General features: G+C 37.6%; 1 protein-coding gene across 13 annotated transcripts in view; it reads left to right on the forward strand.

Moving 5' to 3' along the window:
* Positions 1–20,145, forward strand: part of Ppip5k2 (diphosphoinositol pentakisphosphate kinase 2) — a 67,351-nt gene that overhangs the window by 15,472 nt on the left and 31,734 nt on the right. For 9 of the 13 annotated variants that reach the window (XM_036172783.1, XM_036172785.1, XM_036172788.1 and 6 more), the window contains exons 7-18: positions 725–826; positions 2,567–2,728; positions 3,663–3,784; positions 5,201–5,302; positions 6,250–6,336; positions 7,308–7,383; positions 7,484–7,593; positions 8,843–8,928; positions 11,249–11,374; positions 11,496–11,617; positions 11,844–12,026; positions 19,793–19,934. In XM_036172783.1, coding sequence (XP_036028676.1) covers positions 725–826; positions 2,567–2,728; positions 3,663–3,784; positions 5,201–5,302; positions 6,250–6,336; positions 7,308–7,383; positions 7,484–7,593; positions 8,843–8,928; positions 11,249–11,374; positions 11,496–11,617; positions 11,844–12,026; positions 19,793–19,934 — 1,420 coding nt within the window. The remainder of the gene's footprint in view (positions 1–724; positions 827–2,566; positions 2,729–3,662; positions 3,785–5,200; positions 5,303–6,249; positions 6,337–7,307; positions 7,384–7,483; positions 7,594–8,842; positions 8,929–11,248; positions 11,375–11,495; positions 11,618–11,843; positions 12,027–19,792; positions 19,935–20,145) is intronic. The other 4 variants (XM_036172784.1, XM_036172786.1, XM_036172793.1 and 1 more) reach the window with 1 other exon arrangement.

A 20,145-nucleotide genomic window follows, 5' to 3' on the forward strand; every position in this document is an offset into this window, starting at 1 on the left:
GAAATCTAGACCAGCTAGAACTTCCTTATATATTGTTGGCGAGACTCAGATAATGTAGTTCTTGAAAGGTTTTGGCAGTGTCTGTGTAAGTACAGATATGAATGAACATTAACCACCCTAGCAATTTCTTAGAAACATAACTGTAGATGTGGCAGGGTTACATTTTAAGGATGTTAAAGCATCTCTGCTGTTACGCAAGAAGCTTGGCAAATAACTAGATATACATGTATAAGATGAAATGTTGTTTGCATAGTAGAAGCTCTGTAGCAGAAATAAACAGACTCAATACTGTGTGTGTGTGTGTGTGTGTGTGCGTGCACGTGTGCGCCACATCTATGTGGAAGGAAGGCCAGAATTGGGTATCAGATTCCCTGGCACTGGAGTTCTAGGTGGTTGTTAGCTGCCTGCTGTGAGTGCTGGGAGCTTGGATCCTCTGGAAGAGCAACCAGTGCCCTTAAACACTGAGGCTTTCTCTTCAGCCCCCTGAGACATGATTTGTTCATTATATTTTATGTTCTTTATGTTATATTTAAGTAAAATAATACACCAGAGAATATATGCTGCCAAATATATAGTAAGTATTGTTAAATCTTCATGAATTAAAGTTATTTAATAATTAAGAATGTCTAGAGTGCATAGGACATAAAGGTTACATTTTAGATCTGTTATTAAAAATGAGGACACTACCTTGACTTTTATGTTGATGGACATCTTTTCTCTCTAGATTGGCAGTAGAAGCAGTGTATATTCTCCAGAAAGCAGTGTGCGAAAAACGGGATCATATATATATGAAGAGTTTATGCCTACAGATGGTACTGATGTTAAGGTAGGGTTGATTAGATTTTAATTTTGTATTTAGGATGGGGCAGCTTGAGGCATGGTGGGGCTAAATACAGATGCTCCTTGACTAATATTGAGTCATGTCCTGATAAACGATGTTAACTTCAAAACACTATGGTAGCTGAGTATGGTAGTGCATCCTATAATCCCAGCACGCAGATGTGAGACAGGAGGATCCCGAATTTGAGGTAAGCCTTGGCTCCGAATCCAGTTCCATGTCAGAAGATCTAATAGTGAGAATCTTTTCTGAAAAAAAAGGAAAGAAAAAAATTACTGTCAGTTGAAAATACATTTAATAAATCTAATCTCATAAACATTGACCCTTAACTTCATGGGGCACTGCAGGCAGAACATTATTATTTTTCAAATGGCAACAAGCTGCATTTAACTGCTGCTATCTAGTGTCATGAGAGTATGATCCTGTATTGTCAATGAACCAGACAGAAATTAAAATTCAAAAGATAATTTCAACTGGAAGTAAATCACAGTTGCCTCATCTTATGTCAGATCGAAAATACACAAGTTCAATATCATAAGACCATGTGAATGAATCATAGAGGCCATATAAGTTTCAATTTATATCTTGAGCTTACCAGTTATTTTAGAGAAGGTTAACTGTTTAGCTTCTACTTCATTTTCTTTATTTTTAGTGTTACTGTTATTGGTACTAGGGATGGAACCTAGGCCCTTATGTGAGGTAGGCAAGCATTCTAACACTAAGCGCTCATTAGTCCAGACTTTTTAGTCAGGTTTTTGTGATAGACACAACTGACAGTTAGAGGCCCAAGAACTCCTTTTAAAGAATGGTATTCTTAAATACTTAAAATAAAACATGCAGTATTACAAAGATGACAGATTTTAGTAAAACTTATAAAAATGTTTAGGTAAAGCTTTAAATACATATGATTCTTTAAAGGCTAGTGAGTAATACAGTATCAGGTTGAGCATTCCAGTAGCTACCAGTTTCCAAGCAGTGATTAATGCTAGCGATGTTTGGCTCTGTGCCGACTGTACCATGATATAAAACCGCCATTGCACTTGATAACCAGTGAAGCTTACCTTTTCCCAGCATGCCTTTCTCTGTTGTTTCTAAACTTATAAATCTGGTCTTGATCCTGTCCTTTAAATTTTATTGGCAACTTCACATTGACCACAAGATAACATTCATGTTTGTAAGACTGCCGTATGAGCTATTCCCTAATATTTCTTCTGATAAGTGCCGTCTTGTAACTGCTGAGCCATCTCTCTAGCCCGCAACAAATGCCATTTCTTACAGTGCATACGGCAGTCAAATTCCTTTCCCTTCCCAGAACACCTTTGCTGCTTCAGTCCTCTGCCCTTTCTATTCATTACCTCTGTCGAAAATGTCTGTCCTTTGTCCATGCTTAGATTAACACCCCCCCAACCCCCGGCCGCGTGTCACCCTTGAAAAAAATCTTGTAGTCTTTTTCTGTTCCTATCGTTGTATCGTACTGTTATTAGACATAGACAATTTTAGCATCATAATGTTCAGTTTAGTAGTTTAGTGCAAAGAATAAAGCCTCATGCTGTGTAAGTCATTACATACAACCCTTGCTAATATATCGAAAATCCTGGCATATAAAACAGAAAGATGTGCCTTAACAATCTGGAATCTGAACTATTTTAAATAGATACTTTTCTTTGAATTTATTATTTTCCAGTTATATATTTAGCCAGCAATATATATATTTCCATTTTATGAAAGGTTTATACTGTGGGTCCAGACTATGCTCATGCTGAAGCTCGAAAATCTCCAGCTCTCGATGGCAAGGTCGAACGAGACAGTGAAGGGAAGGAAGTCAGGTACCCAGTCATTCTCAATGCCCGGGAGAAGCTGATTGCCTGGAAAGTCTGCCTTGCTTTCAAGGTAAGCTGATACGCAAATTACGCATACCCTTGCAGTCTAAGTTTATTTTTGAGCACTAGACGTTATTGGAGAAGAGGAAAGCAAGCTGAGGGAGTAATTGTGTATGTGAGTTCATGTATGTATGTAGGCATTTCTGTGGGTCTGCTACTGTTTTCCTGTATTACCAATGTGTTCTTTCCTTATTATAGAAAAGTAATAAGTCTTATTCATTTAGTCAAAAGTTAAAGTTGTAGACTAACACCACTAACTAGTAATTAGCGGCAGTGCCTAACATATTTTTTAAATGGTGATAAGTACTTTTTCCTTTTATAAAATTGATTAAAATACTATTTGAATAAAAACTGCCTTCATTGTTTTATTGCTTAGCTCTCAGTCCTTCGGCCTAATACATAGTAAAACATGTTCATGAGAACAGCACAAATACCTCCTTAATACCTTTTTCCTTCTTGTGTTTGACTTTCCCCTTTTCTGTACTATTTAATTACTAGTCTATAGTAAAATGTGAGTGGAAGTATTATAATCTGCATTTAATAAAGAATGCATTTTAGCTTTTTAAAGAAGGCCTATCCCAGATTCTTAGCATAAGCTAATTATATTACTGGTTATGAACTACATATTTGAAGTCTTTTGTGTGAAGAATGTTAGTCTCTAAATAAGCTATAATGTGTACTTATAATTTCTTTTATTGTAGTAGGATTCTAGAGACTAATATTGTTCTGTGTCTTCATGATAAGGGAATAATCACATGGAATACACACTGCATTCAGAGTACTTAAGGTTATGATTATCTGTAACCTTTGTTTCTTCTTCTCTAACAAACCTTTATGTAATATATTGTTAGCTATTTTAAAATATATAATGTTCTTAAATAACTAGAATACTAAATCATAATAGTTCCAATGAAACCTTAAAATTTCTAACTTGTTTTAAATAGCAAACAGTTTGTGGCTTTGATTTGTTACGTGCCAATGGACAGTCCTATGTCTGTGATGTCAATGGCTTCAGTTTTGTGAAAAATTCCATGAAGTACTATGATGATTGTGCAAAAATACTTGGGTAAGTATTTACCTTTCTCCTGTTTACCCTTGTGTATTTGTTAAGCCATGGGAGGTTGTAGGTCACTCTAGAGTAACAGTCAGTACTCATGAGATCTCTGAGTTGTGCTTTAGGTTATGAGGACAACTTAGTAGGTAACACGTTGCTAACAACTTAACATCATGGACTTGGATATAACATGGAGCTATTAGATACAACATTCTTCATATTTTCCTATGTAATTGTATTTGAAATGTTTCTTTAACCTACTTAATGGTATAAAATAAACATTCATGAAATAAAAGACCAGAGAAATACAGAAAATTTTGAAATTTAGAATTCTTTTCCATGACTTCTTTCTACATGTGTATTACTTGCTGTTCTAATAAGATTATCAAATAAATCGAAAAGAAAATATATGTAGAAATACCATTTTTATATCTCATTTCAAAGAGAAATTGAAAGCAAGGTGTAATGCTAGATTTTAGTATGAACTACATGCTAAGTTAGAAGAAAAGAAAAACTATGTCTATGTAAGAGAGAGAAGAGAAAACAAGAAAAAGAAGTGAGAAAGAGGGGAGAGAGGAAAGGGAGAGTGAGTTTATGTACACTGTTCATATACGGCCATATTTGGGTGTGAGTGCTTGTTCATGTGTGTGCATGTGCTTGTGGTGGCCACAGAGCAACCTTAGGCGGTGGTCCCAGGTCTGTCTACTTTGAGATAGGGTTTCTCGGTCTCTCTGGCCTGGAACTCTCCTAGTGGGCTAGGCTTATAAATTCTGGACATCAGCATGTCTCTGCCTTCCCAACACTGGGATTTCAAAAATACACTACCATGCCTGGCCTTCTTTTTTTTTTTTTTAACTGAGTGTGTAGTTTTTTACTGTGTGATTCAAACTCAGGTTCTCATAATTTAAAGGTAAGGCCTTTGCCAACTAAGTAATCTGTCAGCCCCTCAAATCAATTATTAAAACGTGTTTTCAATATAGTAATGGCTTGTTAGAAATTATCACATTTACAATAAGTTTGTCAGAGATATAGGTCAGTCGAAAATATTCTATGCACAAGGCTCTGAGTTCCATGCTCAGTAGACATAAAGAATCCATACACATAAAGAAAAATAGCTTAATGGGTGTTTAACAGACAGATAATAAATGATAAAAAATACGTCTAACTAGAAATGTAATTAAAGCAATACTCATTTTATTTTCCAACTATATAAGTTAATCACAAATATGTGGCATTTTGTTAGCATGTTCAATTTAGGCATGCCTATCTAAGGTTTCATGATCAATACTTGATTTGGGAAAATTTTTTATGTAACATAACCATTAGGTAGTTTGACTTTAATCCTTAAGGTCCTCTATCGTGCCATAATTAAATACCAACTCTGTCTTTGAATTAACTAATTTTTAATAATATTCTTTGGTTTTGAAGCAATATTGTAATGCGAGAGCTTGCGCCACAGTTTCATATCCCCTGGTCAATACCCTTAGAAGCTGAAGACATTCCCATTGTACCAACTACATCCGGGACTATGTAAGTTTCAATGATGTATTTTTCACTCAGAAATTCCTTGGGTTTTCCATGTTAGTCTATCTGAATCATTATTAATTTACTCTATGAATTTTTATATGATTCAGTGTGAAGATGGGGGGCAGATAAGTTTTCACGAGGGTATACTAAACTAAAACTCACAATGTTGTGTTAAAATCCTGAAACATGCTTGAGCAAGTCCAGAACCACATAATAAAACCTATAACCATGTTTGGGTACCACTAGGTGCATTGCTCAGGTTTATAGGATCATGCATTTTGTCTTTGTCTAGTTATATCTTTAGGTAAATCAATCAGATTGATATTGCCAAAGTGTTTGATAGCATTTTGCTTGGAAAATCCCTCAGTTTAATGTCAGGTGATTTGACTGAATGCTTCATAGTCACAAGTTTAGAGACTTACATTAGCATGGTAAATATTCTGAAAAATCCTGATTTGGAGGAGAGCGTACCTAATTATGTTTTCTCAAAGTTATTCATAATAGAATATTTTTGGACTACTAATATCTTTCAAGAGTGTGTTTGTTCAGTGGTTTGCACTTTGAAAATTGAAATGAGAGCTCTTTGCTCTGGCATACCACTAAACACTTTTCTAAGTTGAATTTTAAATAATTTTTTTCTTAAATGACAAGATACACAAATTAAATAAATACAGCAGCCATCATATAATAAAAGTTGATTTTGCTTTGATTTAATGGAGTCTCTGCTGATAACAGTCTAATGCTACTGGACAGATATTTAATACAGTTCAGGCTAGAGTCTGTTTACTTTATTCCCCTCATTACCTCTACAGAAGAAGAAATACTATATATCTCAATATCCTGCCTCTGTGGCTTCTTAATTTCTTGTAGAACCTGGGTTTTCAAAATTAAGACTGAGTAAACCTTTATTGCTGGAGAGTTGAGAACATAGGTAGTTTTTGTCATTTTAGGATGGAACTTCGGTGTGTCATAGCTGTCATACGCCATGGAGATCGAACACCGAAACAGAAGATGAAGATGGAAGTGAGGCATCAAAAGTATGTCCTAAGGAAAGAACTGACTGCTTGTGTGACTACTCGTGTGCAATTGAAGATTTCCGTTAGTGTTAAGCTCCTTTGATTGATGCGTCAGACAGATTTTTATCTACTACTTTTTGATCATGAAGATATTGAAACCACTGAATACATACAAACTCATTTAAAGTAATTATGTGTGCTAGCGCCTAAAATTTATTGTGGGTGTATCCATAAATGTCAGTCGAACCTGCCTTTCGTTTATCATCATAGATATATTCTATTTAATCTTAGTTTATTATTTTCTTGCATTGTACTATGAGAAACATCCATACCTCAACATTTTAGAAGCGAATTGGTAGAATGTGCCCATTCATTATCTTTGTTCAGTGTTTGATTTGGAACTTACAGAATATGGAAACCCGAGCCATTAAATGTGATACATTATGTCATTAAAATTGACACATTATGCATTAACAACAGAAAATATTTTGTATTTGTTTGCTGTTTCCTTCATGAGCAAACTTTTGAAAGTCATGCAGTTGGGTATTAGTTTGATGTGTGTTAGGCATGTGTTAAGTTTTATTAGTAAAAAAGGCACAGATGCCAAGTGTAGTGGGTACCACTAGTTCATGTACCTGTGATTCAGAGATGGAGGCAGGAGATCACTTGAGCCAAGGAATTAGATGCCAGCTGGGTAATATGTAACATGATGCTGTGGCAGGGGAAAAGGCAGAGGAAACCTCAGGTTGAGAGAAAGAGGAAACAGTGTTTAGCGGCACAGACTCTAAACCTCCATTGCCGTGTCTGTTTCATTAGGTTGACTGTGTGGTGAGGGTTTTTGTCTGCGGTCCTTGTTTTTCAGTAGCCCTTGAACTTGCCCCTCCCGGTGCAGCCTGTTGAATGCTGTGATTACATGGGCACTACCATGCCCAGTTTCACAGCGATCATATTAATGATTGCAAATGACTGACTATCTTCTATCCTTTTGTAAGGTTTTTTGATCTTTTTGAAAAGTGTGATGGCTACAAGTCAAGGAAGTTAAAACTCAAGAAGCCAAAACAGTTACAGGCAAGTTTTGTTGTTGTTGTTGTTGCTTTCATGTATGTTGAATGTAAATTTTTGCAGGTGAAATGACATAAAAATTCATACTCTTTCTTAACATACACAGGAAGTGCTGGATATTGCCCGGCAGCTTCTCATGGAGCTGGGCCAAAACAATGACTCTGAAATTGAAGAGAACAAGTCAAAACTGGAACAACTCAAGACTGTGTTAGAGATGTGAGTACCTCTTTGGCACTCTTCCTTACGATACAGTTCTCCTGTTTGCTTTATGGGATTGTCATTTGTCCTAGTCAGGGTTACTCCTGCTGCAACAAAACACCATGACCAAAAGAAGCTTGGGGAAGAAAGGGTTTATTTGGCTTACAGATCCTGAATCAGTCCATTGAGAGAAGCCAAGCGAGGAACTCAAAGCAGGCAGGAACCTGGAGGCAGGAGCTAGTGCAGAGGCCATGAGGAGGGCTGCATCACCCACAGTGGGCTGGCCCCTCCCCAATCAATCACTGATTAAGAACATGACCTACAGGCTTGCCTAGGGCCCAATCTTATGGATGCATTTTCTCAACTGGAGTTCCCTACTTTTGGAAGACTAGCTTGTGTCAAGTTGACGTAAAGTAAAACTAGCCAATGAAACATTTTTATTTCTCTCAGGGTGTTCTTTCAGTTCTTTATTGGTGCACCTGAAGAGAAATGAACATCTGATGTGATAATATATTATTATATTGAATTATTGCTGTTTTAGTTTTACTATTAATTTCAGTGAGGAAAAAGAAAGGAAACATTGTACTTGGGGCTCCTTGAATAATTAGAATAAAGATCACATACCTAACTGAATCATAGATTGAGCCCTATTTAGCTAAAAAGTTTTGAATTATTCGCTCAAAAGTGGATACCCATGAGTATTTCTGTTACTTATGTTCCTGTGTCCTTTATTTAACGATACTTAAATTGTACTTTATTTTAAAACATTTTTATTTTATTTTTGAGACTTTCCTATGTGTATACAATGAAATATTATTGTATCTACTTCTCATTTCCCTCTCTAACTACCCCCATTCTCCACTAACACATCTCCTTCTCAACTTCATGGTTTTGTTAAATTCCATTAGTGCTGATTATATATATGGAAGGGTATGGGGCATCCAGTGGAGCATGGGAAACCTGGCCATGGTCATATTCTGAAAAAGGAATGCTGTTCCCTCCCCAGAAGCCATCATCTAGCAGTAGCTCCTCAGTGATGGCGGAGGCCTGGAGTGCACCTTCCACACCTATGCCTGGATTTTGTCTAACTTGATCTTGGAACCATGGCTTCTGTGAGATTTTTTTTTTCTTTTTTTTTTTTTGACTAGGGTATTTTTGAAGAATCCATTAAGACAGTAGAAGAGAATTAGTTTTTATCTACATATTTTAGTTTTTCTTTAGGAAGTCAATCAATACTTTATAATCTAATTGACATTTTATTTTTCAGGTATGGTCATTTTTCTGGAATAAATCGTAAGGTCCAATTGACCTATCTCCCTCATGGCTGTCCTAAAACGTCCAGTGAGGAGGAAGGTATATAATTTTTAATCTCTCTTGCAATTATGTGTATAGAAGAACTTACTCTATTTTGCTAACTTAGACCGTTTTCTGCTCAATAGCCTTTGGGATTAGTGTGCTGTGTAAAAAACAACTAAAATGAGTATTTTGTTAACTATGATTCTTATTCTTTAAATAAAGATATTTTTGGTTTGTTTATTTTTGAGATTATTTAATTACAACACTTTTCCCTTTCTTCCCTACAAACTCTCCCAAAACAACCCCCTTAACTGCTGAACCATCTCTCCAACCCCTTTTTGTTAATTTTTGAGGCAGTGTTTCTCTGTGTAGTCCTGGCTTTCCTGGAACTCAAGCTGTAGACCAGGCTGGTTTCAAACTCACAGAGATCTGCCTGCCTCTGCCTCCTGAGTGCTGGGATTAAAGGCATGTACCACTGCCTCCCCTGCCCACTACCCTTCAAATTCATGGCCTCCTTTTTCACTAAATATAAACTATATTTATATATATAAAATGTTACGTGTATGTATGTTTTCGCAGCTGACCATTTAGTACAGGACAACTGATTGGTGTGCTCTTCCCTGGAGAAGACCCCTCTCCCTCTCCCAGCTCAACTCAGTTGCCTATAGATGTTTTTGTCAGGTTGAGGCCCCTGGGCCTTTTCTCGTCCAGTTTTGTGTGTTCATTTGTATCATCTTTGTTCAGCTTAGGTTTGGGCAGTCATGTTTTTGAGACTTTATGAGTGTGGCTTTTGGCGTTACTAAGAGACACAGTTTCATTGGAAACTTCCTGAGCCTCTGGCTCTTACAATCTTTCTGGCCCTCTTCTACACTATTTCCCTAGGTATGGGAGTATTTTATATAAATATATTCTTTGGGAATATAGATATATTCTTTGGGAGTGGGCTCCACAATCTGCATTTTGATTGGTTGTGGATTTTTTTGTAGTGGCCTCCATCTGTTGCAAAGAAAAATTTCCTTGACGGGGTGGGGGGGAATGAGGACTACTCATATCTGTGGGTGTCAGGACAGATGCTTATAGATTGTTATTAGGGTTTATGCTAGTAGGGTGTATTCGTGGTTGTAGATTCTCCTCCAATAACCATGACTTCACAAGCACAGAGTAGTTAGCTATTTCCAGTATTGGGCGTGGCATCCCTCTTGTTGAGCAAGTCTTGAGTACATTTGGAAAGCTGTTGGTTACCACCAAGATATACATGCCACTACTGCACCCATTGGATATCGTGCCATGCCAGTCATTGATGTGGCTTATAGTTGTCATAGCCGTGTAGGGCTGTTGGTTGCTTCCCTCCTTTGGAAGCTTGCATGGTCTTCTTGTACCATGAAAGCGAGTTCTTAAGGAAGAGTCTTCCAGGTCAGTTCCAGCCCAGGAGTTTCTATGCCCTGAAGTGCATGGTGTCTTCAGCAAAAAGGATTTATCATCCACCTCTGGGGGTGACCAAAGGCAACAGCGATAGGCTGTACATTTTGGAGTCTCTTGGACAGCCTTGGCCAACAGCTCCAAAGAGGGCTTCTCATGTTTGGTGTTGAGTTTTTTGTTAGGTAGTCCTTGGCTCTTGGAAGGAGCATTATCAGCCCAGATGAGAAAAGTTCATTAAAGCTATATATGTTTATCTATATAGAATTATGTGCATTATAGGGATTTTTGGGGGGGTCAATAAGTAGTTAATAGTATGATTGTGGCTTTTTCAGAAATCCTTTCCATTTTTTTACCCACCTCCTTCCTTTGTCTGTATTTACCTCCCTCCTGCCTCATGAAGGAGCCTCTCATTTTCCCATCAGGTCACTTATATCCTGTTATTCTCCTTTACCTCCCTCTAACCTTATTCTGTATTTATGTCCCCTCCTTCCCTAAGGAGCCCTGTCTTTTCCCATCTCCCCTACAAGTAATCTGTGAAAAGTAGGTTTCATATTTTTTTTTTCAATTTTAAGAAATAAATTTTATTGTTTTTGAAACTTCTCGGGACTTCTTTTCCTCTGGGTTATCTCAGAAAGCCTTTTACTTATAACTAAGTGAATTTAATGTCTTGTAAAAATTGCTAGAAGGGCAGGGAGGGAGAGAAGATAGTTCTATATCCTGGCTGAAAGAGGCTTGTACACTCCAGCAAGAGCTTGCCCGGCAGAACAAAGGGCACTCCTGTGGGAAGCAGCAGTCCACAGGGAGGCACATTTAGAGAAGAAAATCATGTGCGTGTGGGCCAAATTCCACTAAAAGCAAAGCAAAGAACCCCGAGTAAAGATGAATACTGAGACCCGTATAAACATCTGCTTAAATGAAATAAAGCGAACATTTGGTTTGCCCCTCATGTCTGTCTTAGATAACCGAAGAGAGGAGCCGTCCTTACTTCTGGTTCTCAAATGGGGAGGAGAGCTAACTCCAGCGGGCAGGGTTCAGGCTGAAGAGCTGGGAAGAGCTTTCAGGTGTATGTACCCTGGAGGTCAAGGTAAGTGCTGTAATGTGATTGAGTCTGGACACTTCGCTTCTACCTCGTGGTCTTACTAAACATTCGCAGAACTATAACAAAGCAGAAATATAGCTGAAGTGATTTGAGGACTTCTTTTCAGGAGATTACGCAGGGTTTCCTGGTTGTGGTCTGCTCCGATTGCATAGCACCTACCGACATGACCTCAAAATCTATGCCTCCGATGAAGGGCGAGTCCAGATGACTGCGGCTGCCTTTGCAAAGGTATAGACAGCTTTATAACTGCTATCATTTTCATCCACTGCTCTACTGAGGCGGTCTTTTTAATCCCAATCAAGCCAGTACTGACAAAGATGAAGTACAACATTAGTAAAGCTGGTTTGTGACAAGTAGCTTAGGCATGCTAACATGTAGCAAGCACATCATGAAGTTACTGTGCTGGCCTGTTATGTCACGTAAGCTTACACCATTGACTTTATTTTGCACTTAGGGTCTGTTGGCTCTAGAAGGAGAGCTTACCCCCATTCTTGTCCAGATGGTGAAAAGCGCAAATATGAACGGCCTTTTGGACAGCGACAGCGACTCTTTAAGCAGCTGTCAGCAGCGTGTGAAAGCGAGGCTTCATGAAATACTTCAGAAAGACAGAGATTTTACAGCTGAAGACTATGAGAAGGTGGGTCTCGGCAGGTTCTTGGCTCAGCGTGTGTTTGTGAGATTCATCTGTGCTGTTGGTATTTCCGTTTTCCCCTAGACCATTAATAATCTTCGCTGTATAGTAGTCTGTTTGAGAGACCAGTACTCTTTTTGTGTAAAGAATCACATAATAAATATTTTAGGTTTCATGAGCCTGTTCAGGTTACTTTTCCTGTTGCTATAGTAAAATGTCCCAATAAAAGTAACTGAAGGAAGAAAGCGTTTAATTTGGTCCACAGTTCAAAGTTACAGCGCACTGTGGCAGAGCTGATGCCGCAGCTGGAGTTTGAGACAGCTGGGGACATTGCATTCACAGACAAGAGGCAGACAACAATGCATGTTTATTCTCCTTCCCCCTTGTTGTGTAGCCCAGGACCAAACCAAGCCCAGAGAATGATCATGCCCACTTCTCCAATAGGCCTTCTCACCTCAGTTAATTCAGCTAGATAATTTCCCAAAGACATGCTCAGAGACCCATCACTCTGGTCAGTTCTAGGTATCACCAAGTGGACAACTGATAATACATAGCATAGTGCTGACTGTGGTCTCTGTGTCTCTGAGGGGTGTGTGTGTGTGTGTGTGTGTGTGTGTGTGTGTGTGTGTGTGTTACCCTTTAAAAATGTTAAAACCATTCATACCTCATGGGCTTACTTCACTAAACCTACTTGACCTGCAGACAGAACTTACTTTGCTATCCCATATTTTATTTTATGAATATTCTGTAGTTTATGCTTTCAGTTGGTTGCAGTTTAGGGCTGTTAAGATTAATGCTGGCACGGACATCCTTACATGCCTCTTGGTTCTTAATAGGCCGTGTTTCTCTTAGATGTATTCTGAGTGAAGTCTCAAACCTTGGTGTGTTCATATTTGATATTTCTGGATAAAGTCAGGCTGTTTTCAAGAGTGTAAGCCAGTAAGTCTGAAAAGCTGTCATTGCTCCATATATTATTCACTGGGGAACTCTCAAGTTATTTGATGGTCTTTCTGGTGGCTAACCTAGGATATACTTTTTCATTTCTTCAAAGTTAACTCTTCAGACGTCCTTTTTCATGAGTCCTCCTTAAGTGTCTTGTCCTTCCTTCCTGCTTGAGGGCTATGCTTTTCTAACTGACAGGAGTTTTGTGTTATTTATGTTCCTGTTACTGATAAATATGATGAGTCTTAATGACGACTTTGAATTAGTATAAATTGATATTTTCAATTAATTTTAGGCTAATTTTTTCCCTTTGAAGTAAGTGTTTTTCTAACAAAAGCATAGTGTATTCTTCTTTATTCAATAGTATATTCTAGATCTGAATTATATGATTCAGATTAACTTTATTGTTTACCTGAAACTCAGACAAAATTGTGTATGCTGTGAGATTAATATGTCAAGACCAATTTTTCCTCTAATTATATTTACATTTAGCACTTCCTAAAGAGGCTCCCCACTTTCCTGGAACACTTGTTTATCAGCTGTGTGCAGTCTGTTTGTGCCTCTGTATTCTGTATGTTGATCATTGTATAGAAACAATGAATCAAATCTTACGCCTTCTACACAGACTCCTCTTTAATTGTTCTTGGCATTTCTTGAATTTCCATATAAGCTATAAAATAAGCTTATTAAAAATACTGCTGACATCTTTAGTTTGCATGAAATCCGTATTTCCATGGTTTGTACAAATTTGCATCTATTCTTTCAACATGTGAAAATACTATAGTACATTTACTTAGGTCCCTTAAGATTTTCAATAACATTTTCAATGATATTCAACTTCCTACATAGTATTTCCTATTCCTATTAGATTTGAGCTGAAGTAAATGGTATTTGTAATGCAGTTATTTACTTACGGCACCACTTGAAAATGTTTGTTATTCTTTGATTGTTTTTAATGTAGAAGTATAGTTGTTAATATTAATGTAATATTAGTCTGAGCTAATATTAATGTACTATTAGCAGTCTTCATATTTTTTCTTGCTTTACTTTAATATTTACAGTTCTATAAACAATACTAAACAGAAGGTTTGTTTTTTTTTAATTAAAAAAACTTTTTTCATTCCACATACCAATCCTGGTTCCCCTTCCCTCCCCTTCTCCTGCCCCCCACCTCTCCTTATCCCTCCCCCATCCACTCCTCAGTGAGGGTCAGGCCTCCCTTGCAGGGTCAACAAAGTCAGGCATACTAAGTTGAGGCAGGACCAAGCCCCTCCTCAATGTGTCAAGGCTGAGCAAGATATCCCACATTAGGAAATGTGTTCCACAAAGCCATTTCATGCACCTGGGATAAGTCCTGGTCCCACTGCCAGGCACTTCCCCCAAATATATCTAGCTACATAACTATCACCACTTCAGAGGGTCTAGTTTAGTCCCATGCATGTTCCATGTACATCCAGTAACTGATGGAAACAGATGCAGTAATTCACAACCAAGTACTGTGCTGAGCTCCTAGACTTCAGCTGAAGAGAAGGAGGAGGGATCACAGGAGCAAGTGAGGTCAAGATCATGATGCAGAAGGAATTCTTATTGCTGGCCTTGAAGAACATGCAATCTTCCTGCCTGAGCCTCCAGGGTGCTAGTGTTAAAGCGGCATCCCACCATATCAGCTTTAAAAACAGTATTGGTTTTTCTGCTCACATTCTCCCAGAGGAAGATTTAATACTTGTCCATTGGATTTGAGATTTTCTCTGTTGCTTTTGTTTTTGTAATTACCTTTTTAAAAAGTAATGAAATTATACATGGTCCTTTTTTGTCATGCAAATGCTTTGATCCTAGATTAAATTTGACTTTCTCTCTCTCTCTCTCTCTCTCTCTCTCTCTCTTTTCATATTACCCTTTTTATATGTCATTCATTTGAGATTACAAAGTTTATTGTTTGGAGTTTGGCATCTATAGTCATAGATTAGATCAGCCCTTTTTCATTTTTATTAAATCTTAATTTCCATGTCAGTGATGTGCTAGTGTGAAGAAAAAAATAGCAAGGAACCCCTTCCTTATTTGATGAGAAGTGTTTGTATACAACTATTTCATTTCTTTTTTCTCTCCAAAATTTATTCTCTACTAAATACTGTGGGAACTTTTCTTGTGCAAAAATTTACAACGAATGAAACTAAGAATAGTTGCTCCTTCTCAGTTAGGTTTGCGTTTCTACTCTCATGTTCTTCTAGAAGTTTCCGTTCTAATACCATTTAAGTTCCTTGCAGTTTGTGTAGATACTTTGATTTCTTTCCCGATCAGCTTCTCCATCACTGATCAACTTCATCAGTCTTCTGAGAGTCATTATTTAGATTTGTTTCTCTGAATTTGATTACTTTCTTCATTTTATCCCTACACACTTCATTAATTATAACATAAAAATGCTACTGATTATTGAATTTGACTGTCCTGCAGTGTTACTGAATGTACCAGGCCTAGCAATGTTTTGAGTCTCTGTGGAGTATGGAGTGTGCTTTTCTTTTTCTTTTTCTTGATATGAGGATTTACTTAATGGCTCAGGCCTCCTACTTCAGCTTACAGAGTAGGTGGTCCTGCTGACTATGTCATTATTTTACTGGCTTTGTGGATAGTATCTTGAAATTTTCTATATGTAGAATAATGCAATCGATAAGAAGGATATTTTTCTCTTTCCTCTACTACTTGGAGCTCACATTGTGGTGATAATGTGTTCCTCAAAATATTGTGCACCCTAATAAACTCATCTGGGGTCAGATACAGAACAGCCACTAGACAAACACAGAGGCCAGAAAATGGTGGCGCACACACCTTTAATCCTAGCAATTAGGAGGCAAGCAATCCTGAGTTCAAGGCCAAACTGGAAACAGCCAGGCATGGACACTCACCTTTAATCCCAGGAAGTGATGGCAGGAAGCAGAAAGGTTTATGAGGACCAGGAACTAGAGCCTTTTTAAGCTTTTAGCTTTTAGCAGCAGTTCAGCTGAGATCCATTTGGGTGAGGACTCAGAGGTTTTCAGTTTGAGAAAACAGGATCGACTGAGAAATTGGGCGAGGTGAGGTTAGCTGTGGCCTGTTCTGTTTCTCTGATCTTTCAGCATTCACCCCAGTTTTTATTAATAAGACCTTTTAAGATTCATGTTACATCACATTTTACTTTTTCTCTTACTATTTGCTCTGGCTAAGACTCCTGGAACTGTGCTGACTGATGTTGACCCCATGGTTGCTTCTGTCCTCTGGTTCTTAGAGGAAACACTGTGAGCTTTTTTCCCAGATGTTGGCTAAGTTCATCATACACAATCCTTTAGTATGTCCAAGTAAGTTCCTTCAGTGCTTAAATTACAGAGATCTTACTGTTAAGGGCTGTATAATTTTTATTACTTGTTTTTCTTTTGAGATTTTTTTTTTTAAATAATTACATCATTTCCCCTTTTCTTTCCTCTCCACAAACCCTCCCATGTGCCTCTCTTTGCTTGGACGCTGTTCTTGTGTGGTGGTTAGTGTTTATGTATACTAACCCACTGTTTAATAATGTAGTGATGACAGACAATCCATTGTACTTGGTTTGCCAGGTTTTACTGAGGAGTTGACATGTACTTCTCAGGGATGCAGAGCAGTCATTCCCTCCCTCCCTCCTTGTTCTTCCTCTCTTTCCTTGCCCCGTTTTTCTTCCTTCCTTGTTGGGTCTTGGTATCAGGTAAACGCTAATCTTGTGAGATGAATTTGGAATGTCTCCTTCCTTTTCAATGTTTGTGGGATAATCTGGGATGACTTGGATTTAGTTTTTAAATCTAGATAGAAGTGATCAGTGACAATTTATAATGTTGAACATCTCTTACTTGGGAGACTTTTGTTCATACATGAATCGTTTTTTTAAAACCTAAAATGACACCTTTAATAGATTATAGTTTTTCCTATTATCCTATATTATACATTGTACTATTATAAATTTTATTTTTTACATATGATGACAGCTAAGAAGGTTTAGCTACAATTTAAAATTTTATCACTGTCTTTTGCCATATTTTCCAGTTTAACATCTTTGCTCTCATGAATTCAAACAATAATTAATAAAATAATAAAGTGTTTTTTCTTTTTCCTAAAGGAAAAGAAGAGATAATAGGCTGGATACTACTAAAGACACTTCACCTTTTGAATATGGCCTCTGCATTGAAGATCTGTAGAAATTTTTCTGATCTTCCCATATCTGAAATATTCAGAGTGAATACTGTACAAATCAAAATCTGACTCACAAGACCCTATTACCATAATCACGCGGTCTACTAAATATTGGATTAATTAGTTTCCTTGGTTATAAGGTGTCAGTAATATAGATACATTTCTAATACAACAGAACATTAAGTGCATCAGTTTTCTCCCTACTTTCCAGGAGGCTTGTCTCCTATGGCTCCTATTGCTTCCATTGTGACATTCTTAGCCTCTTTGGTGTGGCCACTTTGATGCTGGTCTTCTCTTTTGGTTTTTCGAGACAGGGTTTCTCTGTGTAGCTTTGCGCCTTTCCTGGAACTCACTTGGTAGCCCAGGCTGGCCTCGAACTCACAGAGATCTGCCTGCCTCTGCCTCCCGAGTGCTGGGATTAAAGGTGTGCGCCACCACCGCCCAGCAATGCTGGTCTTCTAAGTTTTCAACATCTGGTTCTGCTTTGACCATACCAGCTACAACTCATTTGAGATCTGTTCTGTAGTTTCTATTTGATGCATTTTACTGTTTGATCGAGCATCAGGAATTGCTAGGACAATGTTCTTCTTATGGAATGTCACACACATCAAGTTCCACTAGCCCAGCACGTGTGTTCTGCACACCTGCCCTGACAGTGTTGCAGAGCTGCCGGTGCTCATCCCGGGCACTGTGTGAAGGTGTCACTCTGTTGTTTGATTCAGGTCACTGTGTGAAGGTGCTACTCTTTATTGTTTGGTTCAGGTTTTCTGTGTTTCTATGACTCCATTTTAATAGATATTGTGTGTCTAAAGCTTACCCAGTTCTGAGGTTTTTAGATGATGTGCATGATTTTTCGTAGTAGTCCTTAGTGGACTCTTAGGCCTTGATCTAATTGTCTCCATTTCTGCTCTTGATTTTTATTTAGCTGGTATTCTTATTCTCTCCTCTCTCTTTCTCTCTTCTCCCCGCCCCCCCCCCCATCTTTTTCCCTCTGTCTCTCTTGCTTTGGCTAGCTAAAGCCTCTCCAGCTTCTTTTAAAATTTTATTTCTTTATTTTTTTACACACACACAAAAATGAGTATTTTGCCTGCATGTATGTGTGTGCACCATGTGTGTGCCTAGTGCCACGGGGTCAGAAGAGGATTTTTGATCCCCTGGAACTGGAGTTAGAGTGTCGTAAGCCACATGTGAATGGTAGAAATTGAACTTTGGTGTGCTGAAAGAGCAGCCAGTGTTCTTAACTGCTCAGCCAACTCTAGCCCATTTCAAACACTTTGTTGATCTTCTGTAAGACTTTGTTTGTGGAAGTAAATTGATTCTGAGGTAACTTTATCTTCTTCATTTTTCTTTCTTCCTGCCATTCCTTTGAGCAAATCACACCTTAAGTCAGTTTCACAGAGACAACTTTCGTAGCCAACCAGTTGATTGACTGGCCTATAGTTTGTTGCTTGGCTTGGTTTACCCCTGATGCAACCTTTTTGAATCCTATGTGCAAACTGTTTACCATACTTTTACCTTTGTGAAAGCTGGACTTCATTTTGAAGCTGGTGCTCTTAGTTCAACAATATTAGATTTTTTCCACAGCATCTCTTTAGAATCTACTAATGTTTCCAGGACAAACAAGTCAAACTGTCTTTTAACATCAGACTCATGATCACTGGACATTTTGTTTTGCTTCTATAGTTCTTTATGACTTTGCTGTCTCTTGGATGCTGTAAAAAAAAAAAAAAAAGCAGAAAAAACAAACAAAAAACCTTTCTCTGTAGAGTTTCACTTACCTCCAAAGAACCTAGTCTGTTATAATCAAAAGTGCAATTTCTCTTTGTGTTTTCCACATTTATAGAAACCTACTACTTTATCAGCTAGATATCTTGCCAAGGTAAATGTTAAAAGTTGAATTTATAACTGGCACCAATTATTGACTTCTGTTGTATTGGAAAAACATCATTAACAAAGTATAATAGCAAAGTAGTTAATAATGTGAGTTCTGCAACTAGCCTTCTTGTGATTGAACCCTGTTCCTTCTTACGCTACATACTTCCACTAAGCAAGTTACTTAACCTCAGTTAACTAACTTACCAAGGAAAAGACGATGATTGTAAATGCCTAGTATAATTACATGTAGGTATACGTCAAGTGGTTAGAACCATAGATTTTTTTGTGATATGCAAATCACCAAATTCCCATCAAATCTCATCGTTTAATTTAGAGTACTTCTGATTTTTTTCTGTAGGTAATCTAATTTTAGTTGAAGTTTAATATTGTTTCAACATGAAATTCTGAGACTTTCATACCCTTTTAAAAACATACAGATCGTATTACTGGATGTTAACTGTCTTTTTTTTTTTTTTTTTTTTTCTTCTTGGTTATTTGAGACAGGGTTTCTCTGTGTAGTTTTGGCTCCTGTCCTGGATCTCACTCTGTAGACCAAGCTCACCTCAAACTCACAGAGATCCGCCTAGCTCTGCCTCCAGAGTGCTGGGATTAAAGGCGTGCGCCACCACCACCTAGCAGGATGTTAACTATCTTAATGTATAGAATGTAATTAATTATTTTCCCAGCTGTGGAAAGGTTTGTATTCATTCTCTTGGATGATGGGACATAGCCATTGAGAGAACACTTATCTTATTCATTTGTAGCTTACTCCATCTGGAAGCATTTCTGTTATCAAATCAATGCATTTAATTAAAAATCCAGTGAAAACCTGTGACAAGGTATATTCCTTGATTCAAAGTTTGACTTCTCAAATCAGACATCGGATGGAAGATCCCATATCATCTGGTAAATATTTTTTTCTTAGAATTTAAAACAGAAGATACTGTCATTTTTTGGTAAACATTTCAAATAAGATGTATGAATCTTCTTATGATATCAAATCTCTTGTTTGAGGTGTGGCTATCCAACAAGGAATAATAGCGAGGTTATTGTCATTTTATCCATGATAGTAAGAAAGACAGTAAAATACTCTTATTTGATTATTGAGTTATTTAGC

The sequence above is a fragment of the Onychomys torridus genome, chromosome 23, assembly GCF_903995425.1.
Source record: "Onychomys torridus chromosome 23, mOncTor1.1, whole genome shotgun sequence".
Taxonomy (NCBI): domain Eukaryota; kingdom Metazoa; phylum Chordata; class Mammalia; order Rodentia; family Cricetidae; genus Onychomys; species Onychomys torridus.